Source organism: Pelophylax lessonae (assembly GCF_965119305.1).
Source record: "Pelophylax lessonae genome assembly, chromosome: 7".
NCBI lineage: Eukaryota > Metazoa > Chordata > Amphibia > Anura > Ranidae > Pelophylax > Pelophylax lessonae.
In genome coordinates this window covers 198996300-199013067 of record NC_138774.1, presented here as the reverse complement: position 1 = coordinate 199013067, position 16768 = coordinate 198996300, and the positions used below count along the sequence as shown (strand labels likewise).

General features: G+C 43.2%; 1 protein-coding gene across 1 annotated transcript in view; it reads left to right on the top strand.

The window, feature by feature from the left end:
• The first annotated feature begins 10268 nt into the window (after positions 1 to 10268).
• Positions 10269 to 16768, top strand: part of ATP6AP1 (ATPase H+ transporting accessory protein 1) — a 35892-nt gene continuing 29392 nt past the window's right edge. Inside the window, exon 1 of the mRNA XM_082262986.1 lies at positions 10269 to 10425. Within this exon, the coding sequence (XP_082119112.1) occupies positions 10316 to 10425 (110 nt within the window). The 5' untranslated portion in view covers positions 10269 to 10315. The remainder of the gene's footprint in view (positions 10426 to 16768) is intronic.

Below are 16768 nucleotides of genomic sequence, written 5' to 3'. Positions count from 1 at the left end.
CACGTGTGAATGTATACAGTCTCTACTGACTCGGGCACCAATAAACCACACAGTGAGGAAATGGGTTTCTAAGATATTTGTAGAAACTTCCATCTCCATTGATCTGTCCTGGTCCTAGGGACTTAGTATTTTTTTTAATGCAGACTTATCTGCCTAATTTTTAATAGTGGCATCACCCTAAGTGAGGGAATTTTAATGTTACCCCAAACTTGTGCTACACCCCTTATCTTACCTCCATAGGGAGTGCCGCATGTTAATGCACATGAGCCAAAAAAAAACTCAGGTTTGCTGTCAAAGGGCCTTCTGCCTGATGAGAAGCCAGTCCCCTCTTAATAACATTGAAGGTTGGTGGGCAAACATGAAAAGCTGAACAATGCTACACATTTGCTTGCTGCACTCATTACTAGCAGGGCCAGTGTTCAATAATATTTTAACTCAAGTAGCTGAGGCACACGAAAGCCAAAACTGCAGATTGTTCAGCCTTGAATGGTTGCCCACATCCTGCTATATTATCCAGTGGCCAGGATGTCTCGCTGGCTGATTGTCAGGCAGTAAGGTCCCTGATAACCTTTGGGGTGTTTAAATTACCCATATTTGTTTTAATAAAGCATAGTCTAAAGAATGGATGGTCTTTTATGGGCAACACTTACATTTATACTGAATCTTCCATTTCCTTATAGTTATATTAATTTTTAAGAAGCCTTTCCACCCAAAATAGATTTCTCCATTTAGGATAAGTAGGACTGTTTTTTTCTCTACTAAGTCTAACTGCCATCCTGGACCCCAGTATGAAGATCTGCCCCCACCAGAGGCAAAGCTAAGCTAATCATGTTCTTCTGCAATTCAATAGAATTTGCTATAAAGGGAGCATGATACAGTGTCTTGAAAAAGTATTCATACCCCTTTTCCACATTTTGTCATGTTACAACCAGAAATGTAAATGTATTTTATTGGGATTTTATGTGATAGACCAACACAAAGTGGCACATAATTGTGAAGTGGAAGAAAAATGATAAATGGTATTCAAATTTTTTACAAATATGTGAAAAGTGTGGCGTGCATTTGTATTCAGCCCCCCGAGTCAATATTTGTAGAATCACCTTTCGCTGCAATTAGCTACAAGTTTTGTTTTCGGTAGGTCTCTACCAGCTGTGCACATCTAGAGAGTGAAATTTTCACCCATTCTTCTTTGCAAAATAGTTCAAACTCTGTCAGATTGGATGGAGAGCCTCTGAACAGCAATTTTCAAGTCTTGCCACAGATTCTCAATTGGATTTAGGTCTGAACTTTGACTGGGCCTTTCTAACACATGAATATGCTTTGATCTAAACCATTCTATTCCATTCCAGGTCGTTGTCCTGCTGGAAGGGGAACCTCCGCCCCAAGTCTTTTTCAGACTCTAACAGGTTTTCTTCTAAGATTGCCTTGTATTTGGCTTCATCCGTCTTCCCATCAACTCTGACCAGCTTCCCTGTCCTGCTGAAGAAAAGCATCCTCCTCAACACAATGCTGGGGATTGTGTGTTCAGGGTGATTTGCTGTTTTCTGCTACACATAGCGTTTTTCTTTTAGGCCAAAAGGTTAAATTTTGGTGTCATCTGACCAGAGCACCTTCTTCCACATGTTTGCGGTGTCCCCCGCATGGCTTCTCGCAAACTTCAAACGTGACTTCTTATGGCTTTCTTGCCACTCTTCCATAAAGGCCAGATTTGTGGAGTGCATGACTAATAGTTGTCCTGTGGACATATTCTCTCACCTGAACTGTGGAGCTCTGCAGCTCCTCTAGAGTTACCATGGGCCTCTTGGCTGCTTCTCAGATTAATGCCCTCTCTGCCCTGCCTGTCAGTTTAGCTGGACAGCAATGTCTTGGTATGTTTGCAGTTATGCCATATTCTTTCCATTTTCGGATGATGGATTGAACAGTGCACCGTGTGATGTTCAAAGCTTGGGATATTTTTTTCAACCTAGCCCCGTTTAAAACTTCTCCACAACTTTTATGCCTGACCTGTCTGGTGTGTTATTTGGCCTTCATGATGCTGTTTGTTCACTAAAGTTCTCTAACAAACCTCTGAGGGCTTCACAGAACAGCTGTGTTTACATAGGTGGATTATATTTACTAATTGGGTGACTTCTGAGGGCAACTGTTCCAGAAGACTTTAGTTAGGGGTATCAGAGTAAAATGGGCTGAATACAAATGCATGTCAGATTAAAAAAAAAAAAACTTTTGAAAATCATTTATCATGTTCTTTCCACTTCACAACTACGTGCTTCTTTGTGTTTGTCTATCACATAAAATCCCAATAAAACTTTGTTTTTTGATTGTAACATGACAAAATGTGGAAAATTTCAAGGGGGGGTATTATTACTTTTTCAAGGCACTGTATCTGTATTAACAACTGTAGCTCGGTCTCAGTCTCATTGTCATGCTGGTGGAAGAGAATATTTGCCAGCAGTACCCATGTAAAATTGAGGCCTGGCCTATTTCCAAAGTTGGGAAATCAGTTTTGGGTGTTTTTGCTCAGGTGACAAATTCCTTAATTATAGTGATGACCACGTATGGTCACACTTGAAGCCAGCAGATGTGGAAGAACTAACACCTGAAAAGGGCATGCTGTGCCTTGTAGTTCCCTTAACAGTGGCTGGCTTCAAAGTAGGATCCTTGCAGATACAGCTTTTTAGAACAAAGAGTTCAATTACCAGTTGCACACCAGAAGGGGGTCTATACTTTGTACCTCTTTCCATCCCTGTAAGTCTCATTTTCTTGGTATATTTTTCTATTTATTGTAACAAAATAGGTCAGACATTTGGTTCAGAGATTAACTACTGTATTTTATTTACTGTTTTTTTTATTATTATTTGCTTTTAGCAATATGGCTGAAAGTCTATTTTATACTGCTGATTTTTTTTGCAGCTCTTTCCAATAAAGATTATTACATTTTCATTCCAATTTTCTGATGACCTTTTGTTGATAAAATTCTCCAATTATAGTGTGGTGGATTTTGGGCTCATTGACCGTGTGTGTGTTCACATTTTCTGTCTTGGTGTTTGTGTGTGCGCTTGTGTGTTCACATTTTCTGTCTTGTGTGTGCGCGCGCGCTTGTATGTTCACATTTTCGGTCTTGTGTGTGTGTGTGCGCGCGCTTGTGTGTTCACATTTTCTGTCTTGTGGTGTGTTTGTGCTCGTGTGTTCACATTTTCTGTCTTATGGTGTGTGTGTGTGTGTGTGTGTTCACATTTTCTGTCTTGTGGTGTGTGTGTGTGTGTGTGTGTGCTCGTGTGTTCACATTTTTCTGTCTTGTGTTCGTGTGTTCACATTTTCTGTCTTGTGTGTGTGCTTGTGTGTTCTTGTGGTGTGTGTGTGTGTGTGTGTGCTTGTGTGTTCACATTTTCTGTCGTGTGTGTGTGTGTGTTTGTGTGTTCACATTTTCTGTCTTTGTGTGTGTGTGTGCTCGTGTGTTCACATTTTCGGTCTTGTGGCGTGTGTGTGCTCGTGTGTTCACATTTTCTGTCTTGCTGCCTGTGTGTGTGCTCGTGTGTTCACATTTTCTGTCTTGCGGCCTGTGTGTGTGCTCGTGTGTTTTACATTTTCTGTCTTGCTGCCTGTGTGTGTGCTCGTGTGTTCACATTTTCTGTCTTGTTGCGTGTGTGTGCTCGTGTGTTCACATTTTCTGTCTTGTTGCGTGTGTGTGCTCGTGTGTTCACATTTTCTGTCTTGCTGCCTGTGTGTGCTCGTGTGTTCACATTTTCTGTTGTGTGGTGTGTGTGTGTGCGTGCTCGTGTGTTCACATTTTCTGTCTTGTGGTGTGTGTTCACATATTCTGTCTTGTGGTGTGTGTGTGCTCGTGTGTTCACATTTTCTGTCTTGTGTGTGTGCTTGTGTGTTCTTGTGGTGTGTGTGTGTGCTTGTGTGTTCACATTTTCTGTCTTGTGGTGTGTGTGTGTGCTCGTGTGTTCACATTTTCTGTCTTGTGGTGTGTGTGTGTGTGTGTGCTCGTGTGTTCACATTTTCTGTCTTGTGTGTGTGCTTGTGTGTTCACATTTTCTGTCGTGTGTGTGTGTGTGTGTGTGTGTGTGTGTGTGTGTGCTCGTGTGTTCACATTTTCTGTCTTGTGGTGTGTGTGTGTGTGTTCGTGTGTTCACATTTTCTGTCTTGTGGTGTGTGTGTGTGTGTGTGCTTGTGTGTTCACATTTTCTGTCGTGTGTGTGTGTGTTTGTGTGTTCACATTTTCTGTCTTTGTGTGTGTGTGTGTGCTCGTGTGTTCACATTTTCGGTCTTGTGGCGTGTGTGTGCTCGTGTGTTCACATTTTCTGTCTTGCTGCCTGTGTGTGTGCTCGTGTGTTCACATTTTCTGTCTTGCGGCCTGTGTGTGTGCTCGTGTGTTTACATTTTCTGTCTTGCTGCCTGTGTGTGTGCTCGTGTGTTCACATTTTCTGTCTTGTTGCGTGTGTGTGCTCGTGTGTTCACATTTTCTGTCTTGTTGCGTGTGTGTGCTCGTGTGTTCACATTTTCTGTCTTGTTGCGTGTGTGTGCTCGTGTGTTCACATTTTCTGTCTTGTTGCGTGTGTGTGCTCGTGTGTTCACATTTTCTGTCTTGTTGCGTGTGTGTGCTCGTGTGTTCACATTTTCTGTCTTGCTGCCTGTGTGTGCTCGTGTGTTCACATTTTCTGTTGTGTGGTGTGTGTGTGCGTGCTCGTGTGTTCACATTTTCTGTCTTGTGGTGTGTGTTCACATATTCTGTCTTGTGGTGTGTGTGTGCTCGTGTGTTCACATTTTCTGTCTTGCTGCCTGTGTGTGTGCTCGTGTGTTCACATTTTCTGTCTTGCTGCCTGTGTGTGCTCGTGTGTTCACATTTTCTGTCTTGCTGCGTGATGCATTAAAGAAACTCCTTCATTTTTAATGTGTGCCAGTGCACCCTAAAAAGCACAAAAAACACACCTGCACTATTTTTACACTGCAGTGCACCACACATGGGCCCAGGTCTATTGGCAAGATGCCCTGATGGCAGGGCTTGGGCCTTCAGAGCCTTTTGACACGTGTGCTGTAACGCAGATGTTTGTGTTCTGAGGCATGTTGCATTTAAGTGGTTCATTTGTTTTGAATGGACTCTAAAAAAACCATGCCTGCATTATTTTTGACAATGCAGCACCATTGCCATGCATAGAGTATGCACATCCACTTGTGGTGCACTATACAACTGCATATGTGCATTGGCGTACCACATGTATGCCAAGGATTGGCGCCAGGAAAGAAAGATTACGAGTTAAGTATGATATTTTTTTTTTTTCAGTTTTTTAGGCTGGGGTGTCAGATCTGATTTTCACCTGGTAATCCTGCCAGTAAGTCTGTTGTTCAACAGAACATGCTATCCTGCAGATGTAGCAGTTGAAGGGTTGCAAAAAAACATTTACCACTAACAGAGGTACTTCCAATGATCTTTACTTATATAAAACCTTAGGAAGAAAACTGCTTGTTGTAACGGCTAATAAAGTGTTAACTGGAGTTTTGCTTCAGTTCATCAGTGTAGACAGAGATCTTCTAGTACATCTAACACCCGCCTCCCCTCCAGGACTGACAACCCTGCTATCCAAAGATGTCCCATGTGCTCCTTCATCCTGAATGGGGGCACTCTAATACAGCAGGTGTGCTATTGGCCAGATCACCAGGTGAAAACAGCCTAAAAAGAATGCAGCCACCACATCTAAGGATTGGCAAGCTGCAATATATTACAGTTTTTGGTTTTGTGTTTTATACCGCTTTAATCACCCTTTTGGGTGGTGGCTGTGGAGAGCATTATATTTCATTGTCCGAGGTTCATAAATCTGCCACATCTTCCAATGTACCTGAAACAAAGGGAATAATGTGTTGTCCATAGCAACAGGGTGAGTCATGTGACTTTTAAGCATGGCTAAAAAATATATGAAGGGGATCCAGCTTTAAAGCTGAACTTCACCCTCTCAGTCAACATTGACTATTTATAATCTTCATGCTGCTAGCATTAGTAAATAGATAGGAAATTATATCATATTTGCTTGTTTAAAAAAAAAAAAGTTTAACATTTCTTCAGTTCCTGCTTTCCATACCTAGGCAAATAATGTCATACTACTCAGGAGGTGAGGTGGAGTTTTCTCTGCTAAGAACCCACCCTCCTGCCTGCATGCCTGAGCTAAGCACAGATGGATTCCAGGAAATAGGTGCTACAAGAATTCTCTGCCCTTCCTCAAGATTGCCACCAGAAATGCTAGGGGGTGTTTTTCAAAGTGATTTCTCGGCATAATAAAGCATAGATACATGGATTTCTGGTTGAGTTTGCTTTGAATATGTAAAATGAATGAAATGGCACTTTTGGTTTGTTGCACTCCATTGCAGAGTAGTTCTACTTTAACCGCTTAAAGTGGAGTTCCACCCATTTTAATAAGTTTAGATGTACGTAATCCCCTTTAAAAATACTTTTACCAATGGAAACTATTTTTTTTTTTTTTGCAAGGAAATACCTTTTTTTCTTCTTTATTCATCCGCACTTCCGGGTCCGGCCACCTATAAGCGATTATGTCACTCGGCAATTCGCAAGGGCTTTTGGGATATATCCCAGCAGCCCTTGCGAATCGCCTAGTAACGAAATCTTGCATTATTACCCCGGCACCAGCTGTACTTGGATGTATTGCATTGAGTCCGTGCTCCGCCCCCCCTCCTCTCAGTGAGCTCTACGGGGATGTATTGCTCACACACTGCTGGCGGCCCCCTTCTGCTGTGAATATTCTGGCACCCCCGCCGATTAATACACCGAGAACTAGGATCTGCCTATGTGACTGATAGGGAGGAAGGAATGGATTCGGTGTTCCTGTAAAGCACGGAACAAAATCCATTACTCCCCCCCCAGGGATGTATAGTAACTAAGTAGAACTACTTCACTACTGTACTCAAGTACCGAAAGGCGGTATCTGTACTTTCCTAGAATATCATTTTTTTCTCCTACTTCCACTTTTACTTCACTACATTTTTTCAATGATTTCAATACTTCTACTCCAGTATTTTTTTTTGTGCTGCATAGTTACTCGTTACTATTATAAAAATTACCACTGCCAGAACAGTAGATGGCAGGTTTCATGAAGCTCAAAACATGTGTATTATCAGCGCATACGAAAATAAATGCTACTGTATGCATAAATAAAAGCTGCATTTGAAATAATAAAAAACAATATGATGTTCAAACTTTTGACTTCTTTCTTTAATAACTACATAACACAGTACTTGTACTTTTACTTTCAGTACTTGAGTAGCAATTTTTTTTTTCAAAACTACTGGTACTTTTACTTTTCAGTACTTGAGTAGCAAAATTAAAAAAAAAAACTACTTGCAATACTTAAGTACAAAAAATGTTGAATACTTTAGTACTTCTACTCAAGTCACTTTTTGATCGAGCACTTCCACTTCTACTCAAGTCACTTTTTGATCGAGCACTTGTAATTTTACTCAAGTATGGGTTTTGAGTACTTTATACAACTCTGCTCCCCCCTAGTAAAAGCATCTTGCAGTACACACAAACACTGGCTAGGCACACAATTGAACCTTTGATCGCCCCTGATGTTATCCCCTTCTCAGCCAGTGTCATTAGTACAGTGAAGTACAGTGACTGCATATTTTTAGCACTGTATTCTAGGGATGCACCGAATGTTCGGCGGCCGAACATTGTTCGGCGGCCGAACATTATTCGGCCGAAAATAGAAAAAATAGCACTTTCAGTGTTCGGCCGAATAAGTCAAAAGGCCGAATAATTTTGTGCCGAATAATATGGCTGAACGATAGTCGATATGATATCGACTATCGTTCTGTGGCCGTAGGCGATATTCATATCGCCGAGGTCACGATATTTACAGGGGGAAGGGACTCGGAGGAGGACAGGAGGACTCACAGACTTCCGTGAAGCCGGGACACTTCAGCGGTGAGCATACATTACATTACTCACTCGTGCACTGCAGCCCGCCCCATACATTCAGTGAGTCTTAAGCAGGCCATAGACGATTCGAATTTCGTACGAAAATCGTAAATGGCAGTGTTATCGAACGATTTTCGTATCGTTAGTGTGGTATGTAAAACGTTTGATTTTCGTACGACAGCAAAAATTCACATATCCAACATGTTGGGTTTTTTTGCGAAAATCGGCCGAATTTCGTATCATTAGTGGGGGAGTTGTATGATTTCGCCTAACAAAACACAGAACAGTAGGGAGTGTGTCCGGTAGAGATGTGGTTAAAAGGCACAAAAAATAGTGTTTTGTCGTACGATTTTCGGCTCACATTGATGGTACACTCGATGATGTGCACGAGTGCCGCTTTCGTTTATCGAACGATAAATCGTACGTAATTCGAATAGTCTATGGCCTGCCTTACTCTCCTCCCTAGTTTTTTCAATGGCACATTCAGGAAGCCAATCACGCCGTGATTAGCTGCACAGCGAACCAATCACGCGTGCCTGCACACCTGATTGGTTCCGCTGTGCCGCTACTCACGGCGTGATTGGCTTCCTGAATGTGCCATTGAAAAAACTATGGAGGAGAGTAAGACTCACTGAATGTGTGGGGTGGGCTGCAGTGCACGAGTGAGTAATGTATGTATGCGGCTGTGCTCCTTTCCAGGCTCCTACTAGTCCACCTCCAGCCTCCTACTACCACCCTTATGAGAGACTGTCTGTCACTGTATAATCTGATCGAGTCCACACTGACTGACTGTCACTGAGTAATTGATGTTACCACATTAACCCTGACCTGCCCAGTGCCCTGTATCTGCAATTAAAATTTACAAGGCTGCCTGCATGCTTCCTGATTTCCATTCCCAGCATCCTTCCCAATCCCTACAGTGTCACTAACATTAACCCTATGGTACAAGGCTGCAGTGTGCACTGAATCCCATTCCCTACAGTAACATTTAGGGAGAGAGAGAGACATGAGAGGACAAGAGAGAGAGAGAGAGAGAGAGAGTGAGAGGACAAGAGAGGACAAAAAATTGGCAAAATATATGGAAAAAATGAAACACCGCGTTCGGTATTCGGCCTTCGGCCAAACATTTTATTATTATTCGGCTTCGGCCAAGAATTTCATTTCGGTGCATCCCTACTGTATTCGTGTTACTGGTTTCCGCAAAGTTTCTGTGTCCCGATTGTCCGCCGCAATATTGCAGTCCCGCTATAACTTGCTGATCGCTGCCATTACTAGTAGAAAAAAATATATAAATATTAATTAAATAAATTTATCCTATAGTTTGTAGACACTATAATATTTGTGTAAACCAATTAATTTACACTTATTACGATTTTTATTTTTTTACCAATAACATGTAGCAGCATACATATTGAAAAAAATTTGAGTTATTTTTTATTGGATATGTTTTATAGCACAAAGTAAAAAATATTATTTTTTTCAAAATTGTCGCTCTTTTTGCTAACAGTACAAAAAAACACAGGTGATCAAATACCAACAAAAGAAAGTGCTATTTGTGGGGGGAAAAAAGGACATCAATTTGCTTTGAGGACAGTGATGCACGACTGCACATTTGTCAGTTAAAGTAATGCAGTGCTGTAAGGGTCCTTTCACATGGGCTTTCCACCCGGCGGACTCTGTTTTGCTAAGCGGGGGATGAATCCGGCCCTCTGTTTCACTCACCCAGCAACTGAAATCCGATTTCCCCCCCCCCCCCTTTCAGTTACTGGGTGAGAGAGAGCGCGCTGGATTTAGGGGGTGGATTGGGTGGACCCCACCCAGATTTCAGTTCTGCCCCCCCCCCCCCCGCCTGCCGCTGAGCTCCTGCACCCTGCCCACGCCCACAGCCGGCCACCACCCTGTCGGTGGCGGGGGCCATCAGGTAGGCTGTACGGGGCCCCGTGATTTCTAACAGTGCCCTGGCTGCTCCATAGGGGTGAATGGAGCATCTGATCATTTCCACCTTAAAAACTGACAAGAAGACCTGATGGGAAAGCCTGTGTGAAAGGATTGTCGCAAAAAAATGCCAACCAATAAACTATGACAACCAATAGGATTCTAAATGATCTCAGATAAGAGAGGTTATTAGGGGTGACAGAACAGTGCACTCTATTTTTACTCATTAGTTCAACTAGGTAATTTACATAGAGCGGCAACTTTTGCACGGCGCATGCGTATTGTACAGCTGGAAGGGGCTAGGCACACATTCCGACAGCCAATCAGGTCGTCCCTGTTGCTCCCCGGAAGCTTGTGATTGACAGCGTCGGCTTCCAATGGGCGCGGCTGATGCCACCTGATCGCCACTAGTCACATGATAGCGCTGTGAGTGTCAGAGGCAGGAAGATGGCGGCTGGTCTGGTTGTATTGCAGCTCTCCGTTCTGCTGCTGGTGGGGCTGCCATGGCGGGTGACTTCCTCCCAGCAAGTGCCCGTCCTACTGTGGTCCAGTGAGAGGTGAGAGTCGCCGTCATATAACCCCCAGCCGGGCTGACATTGGGAGGGAGATGTGTGTATGATAATGAATGGTGGGGGAGGGGGGGTCTGTCCTCCCTCATCTCTGTACACATCACTGCTTCATGTCATAGAATCTGGGTGCCATGTGCTGTCCTTACACTGCATGATGGGGTCATGTCATCAATGCAGATGATGTCATTAGTCACCGTGTGATGTCATCTATTATTACCCTGGCTGGTGTCATTAAACTGAATGTGTGAAATCATTTATTGCTGACTACACTTAATGATTTATTTTTTTAAATCTGTTGTGTATTAGGATTTATCTGATTGGTAGAGAATCACATGACCCATAGACCTGGTCAGAGATTGTGTGATCTGCAGATTGAACACCTCACCAGCCTTGTGTACTGCCCCACTGACACCTCTGTACATCACCAAAGGGGACACACTTGTCTGACTGACTGTTAAAGTGAAATGCCTCCAGAGTCAGAATTGTGTCATGGTCGGTGGACTTTTTATTTGTAATTTAACAAGAAGAATTGTCAATGTACATGGGCCTTGGCTTCAGTCCTCCTGTGTCATCAGTGGGGTCACAATATTACATGTAATACTATAGGGGACGTCTGGGGACCATTGATGCAGTAGATGGGGCGGACAGCCTGGGGGCGGCCTCCTTTTCCTTTCTTTTCTATGTAGAGGGGGAGGGCCTGGGGGCGGCCGACGCTGTAGATGGGGACGGCCTTGGGGGGCGGTCTACGCAGTAGAGGGGGCGGCTGGGGACGGCTGACGCAGTAGAGGGGGCGGCCGGGGACGGCTGATTCAGTAGAGGGGACGGCTGATTCAGTAGAGGGGACGGCTGATTCAGTAGAAGGGACGGCTGATTCAGTAGAGGGGACGGCTGATTCAGTAGAGGGGACGGCTGATTCAGTAGAGGGGACGGCTGATTCAGTAGAGGGGACGGCTGATTCAGTAGAGGGGACGGCTGATTCAGTAGAGGGGACGGCTGATTCAGTAGAGGGGACGGCTGATTCAGTAGAGGGGACGGCTGATTCAGTAGAGGGGACGGCTGATTCAGTAGAGGGGACGGCTGATTCAGTAGAGGGGACGGCTGATGCAGTAGAGGGGGCGGCCGGGGACGGCTGATGCAGTAGAGGGGACGGCTGATGCAATAGAGGGGAGGGCCAGAGATGGCTGCCATTAAAGAGGAAGTAAACTCTCCCCCTCCTATGCTGCTTTTCAGTTAGACCATTATATTACATTTCTAACACATTATACTATATCATTTAATCATTTAGCCTAAATCGCATGTTCCTTACTGTGTTTAAGAAGTTTATAAATTAGTTTCTCCCAGGATAGGTCAGCGCCATATTTAGTCTTGTTTTTCCGTGTCTGTAGTGTACAATACTTCTGCCCTTTGCTGTAATCTTGCGCACGCGCGATCATTTCCCACCCAAGCCTCCTAGTTCCTGAGTTTGGGAATGTAATCTCGTGGTATTGGAGCCCGGTGGTCACGGCACACTGCTTAATGGACTATAAGCACAAAGAGCGTGCCGTGAATCGCGGGAGATATGCGCATGCGCCGGTGACATCATTACAGATAAATGGACGGATTACAAACAAACTGAGCAAGTAAGGTGAGATCTGAGGACAGCGATCAATAGAGCTTTTTATTCAGATTTGTATGTGCTAAAGTGATGAGAGTTTACTTCCTCTTTAAAGACCCTTTACCAATCCATGCCCTCATTCCCACTACTGTTTTTTTTATTGGCTGTCAGTCTTTCTATGCAGTTGTGTATGTCTAAAAATACACAAAACTTATCTTCACATACAGCTAATAAAAATGGCAGAATTCTTCTTTATTGCAACCTGATCTAATCCCCTGTATAGCGCCACTTAAAGAAGTATGACTACAGTTTTTAAATCGGCATCCCCGGTGGGACATACTATATAGAACATCTGATCCGTTCCTGGGTTGCTGAGCATTGTGGTTGATGGCTTGTGCGTGTTTAAACGCAACTACTTGCAGGACACTTGTCAGTAGTAGGAAGGCAGTATTGCCTAAAGCAGGGCGTTCTATAACCATGTAGCATACATTGTACCTCTTGCAGTTGAGGAAGTACATGTCCCAGAAGGCCCTTCCAGCAGTTGGTCAGGGTTTTTCCCTTTTGGTCAAACTTAAAAATGTTGATATCCTCCAAATCTGGAGCTTAGCAGTTTGCCCAATGTTTCTTTAGTCTGTGATGCAATGCAGTGCTGGAGAATACACAAGTCATTAGTTCCTTTTTCCATCTATAACTTCCTGGTATCTGTTCCTGGAACCAGTATATGATGTGAGTGCAGTGACAGAAAAGGTCTAATTTGACCACCAACCTGATTACTAACACACAGAAAACCCAGAGGCCAGCGGGCAGAAATTGGGCAGCTACAAGCCAGGATAACTTGGCATACACAAACCTATAGGGGTTAATTTACTAAAACTGGTGAGTGCAAAATCTAGTGTGTAGCTAATCAACTTCAGCTTGTTCAATTAAGCTTTGACAAAATAAAAAACCTGGAAGCTGATTGGTTTCTATGCAGAGCTGCGCCAGATTTTGTACTCTCCAGTTTTAGTAAAAAAATCAACCTCACAGAGTATCTACTACATAGAAGACTAGGCTGCTCAGATGTCTGTTCTCAGCATGCACCAATGTCATGGGTCTTTGTGTTCATTTGACCAAAATGTAGTAAAGTCTCACATTTTGCAGCTACATTTTTCTTTTCTGTAAAACTGAGGCGAAGCTATACAAACATTTATCAATATGTCTGCATTCTTCTTTAGTCTACACCAAATTGGTAAAGAGTAGAGTGGTCTGGTTTTGCTGCAGCTCTGAAGTGAGACAGTGTATTGGGGAATACAGGGGTAGGAAATGAACAGCTACTTAAAGGCTGAATTTTATCACGTGGGCAGATTGTGATAGATCAGTAAATTGAAAGTGTATCTAACCCAATATATAGGTCATAGATAGTGGTGCACCTAAATGAAAATTCTGGGGTAGAAACCGAAAATTCGGGATGCGCTTGACCGAAATATATATAATATAATTAGACAGGCGTCTGTTTGCATGAATTTCCCGCAAATCGTCGGCCAGCAAATTTGTGCTGTGTTTGGGGTACCATTGGAAGTGATGGGAATTGCATTGGCGTCCTGTGATTCTGCCCACCAATATGTAAACGGAGCCTCATGCCCTTTATCTTCACCTGGTGATTCTGCTAGTAACGCACCCCTTGTTTTTGGGTGGCAACGCCTAATTACTACACTGAGTCAATATAGAAGAAGTGTTCTATCCCCAGCACCCCTTTACCACATAGGTGAGAAGGTGTTGTGTAGTTCAGAGATAACTGGTAGCAGTCAGGCACTTCTCAAACAGATATAACAAAACACTTTTTATATGGTATACACCAGTGGCCCACTAACAGGCCAGGTTTGCAAGATAACTAAACTACATCACAGGTGATATCATTTGCTGCTCAGTGATTGCAGTATTCTAGTCTGCATCTCCCCAAGGTAATACTTAAAATCTGGCCTGTTAGTGGGCCCCGAGGACTGGAGTTGAGAACCACTGGTATACAGTATTTATCAAACCAAAAAGAAGTTCATTGTTCGGTTCTACATACAACTAAACAGCTGCTGTTCAGCATGAGATCAGAGTGCCTGTCCCTGGCCGGTTTAAATCCCAATCAATACTAATACTTTGGTTATGGGAGGAATCTGGTGGATGGAAGTGTCTGATTGTTTTCTCCATAGTTGGGGATGCCAGCAGTGAGGTCTCTCTGCTATAGGCCCCTTTTATTACTTCTTTTATAAGCCATCACAAAGTAAGGTCTCCCTTCCCCTGTTGTATTCTCCATAATAGAAACCGAGAACCCTTCCATGGGTGATTTTTAAAGGCTAATACTAACTCTTCTTTAAAATGTTCCCTCCTCACTTCACCTACGTATCCTTAATACCCTGTATAAAAAAAAATACCTGTATAAAATGTATCCTCCAGGTCTAGTCTAAGGTATTTAATGTTGGCTAATTACTACTCAAAAGTTACATAAAAAAAAGAAGGGGGATAGAGAGGAGGAAAAAACAAAACGTACTCACCAGAGGGAAAAGAGAGAAATATAAAAATAAAACATCCGCTAGAGGGGAAAAAAGAAAAACCCACCCGCCAGAGGGGAAAAAGGAAAAACCCACCCGCCAGAGGGGAAAAAGGAAAAACCCACCCGCCAGAGGGGAAAAAGGAAAAACGCACCCGCCAGAGGGGAAAAAGGAAAAACGCACCCGCCAGAGGGGAAAAAGGAAAAACGCACCCGCCAGAGGGGAAAAAGGAAAAACGCACCCGCCAGAGGGGAAAAAGGAAAAACGCACCCGCCAGAGGGGAAAAAGGAAAAACGCACCCGCCAGAGGGGAAAAAGGAAAAACGCACCCGCCAGAGGGGAAAAAGGAAAAACGCACCCGCCAGAGGGGAAAAAGGAAAAACGCACCCGCCAGAGGGGAAAAAGGAAAAACGCACCCGCCAGAGGGGAAAAAGGGAAAAACCCACCCGCCAGAGGGGAAAAAGAAGAAAAATAAACACCTGCCAGAGGGGGAAAAAAGAAACCGCAAATTGCAACTAAAGTGATTGGCTAGTCAAACAGAGGGGGGAGTTGGTGTGGTTTTCATTAAAAAAAAAACAAAAAAAAAAACTGCATACTTACCTATTTTTAATTTGCTCGAGTATGTGAAAGAACGCATTCGACAATAGCTTTGAATTCCCAGACCCGTGGTGCCTTCCATAGGCTCCCATGGCCCAGCCATTGGGTACGCACACTCCTCTCCCCTGCAGCAGTCGTTCATTGACACAGGGGTGCTGGAGCTGCAGGATCATTTGACTAGAGCAGATTTAAAATCGGTAAATGCACAGATCTTTATGTATTAATTTACTTTATTTTTTTTTTTTTAATGCAGGATTGGTAGGAGGAGGGGGGGGGGGGGAGGAAACATTTTTATGAATGGTTAGTATTAGCTTCATCTTCCTCTATAATCCATCCACAACAGAAAAGCCATTTGTAGACTGATTTGGTAATGGTAATATATTTTATGCAATATTTCTTCATTTCTTATGAGTAGAGACACTAAACTCCTACAGAAACCCTGCATGTGTTGTATAGTTATACAGCCATGACATAAACATAGGTTATTTGCCCAGAAATCAACATTCCATCCATCCTATAAAAGATTTCCATTGTGTAGTGCTGGACACAACATAGCCTTTGTGATAGTCTTGTCATGTGGCTTTTTGATTTGCTGCAGTTCCTGGAAAATGAATGGATCATGTGCCATTTGTCACACTAGCTTTGCAATCTGTACATTGTGGGAATTCTGGTGTCATAGAGATGCATGTAGGTGCCTTTTTATTAGGTTTTTCACACGGATGGCCAGAGGATGGGGTGGTAAAAACAGGCTAAGTTACATTTTTACCATCCTCCCAACTGCCACCCCAGAATGTGACATGATGGCCATTCGGGTCTGTTTACATTTTTACGATGCTTTACACTGCAACCGTGCACTTTTAATTTGTCAAGTAAGATGGGCAGCAGCACTTGTCTAACTTGTCCCTTGAAGTCAGTTGGACTGGCTCGCAGCCATGTGCCAGGTATGGTTATGGTGGTTGAAGTGTGGTAGTTCAATGTTGGAATAAATTCTCCTGGGGATCAAAAAACCAGTGTGCAGGAGACTGCAATGCTGCCTCTTGAATGACTGTAAACAGCTATAAACTTCCTTTGAAAACTAGATCCACCACAGATCGCATTTCAGAGTGATGATAAAGCCTGCCGCCCTTGTGAATGAGCCCTTTTAACTGTTACAGATATCATTAGTGTTCAGTAGCGCCACATAACAAAATCAGAATTCGGCCTTTTATGCTTCATTCACACTAATGCATTTTTTCATGCTTTTTGCAGCAACTCATTTCTTCACATCAATGCATTTTTGTGCCTCTGCATTTTTTTTAGAAAGGTTCAGTGACGTTTCTTTCCCCGCAAAATGCAACTTTTATTTATGTAATAGAATTCAATGGACATGCATTAAAAATGCAAGTCCTGCATTTTTTTACGCATTTTGCATTATTTAATCTGTCCAACAACAAATTGGCCAAATAAATAAAATGAAAAACGCATTAAAAACACATGTCTGAAACCGCAAAAAGCACTGCTGAAACGCCAAAAAGCAACACGCATAGGTGCGAATTGAGCCTTAGAGGGTCTGTACAGACCTCAACATGCATGCTTGTAGCTGTGCTTTACTGTAACATCTGTCATGCTATAGACTGCAGCTT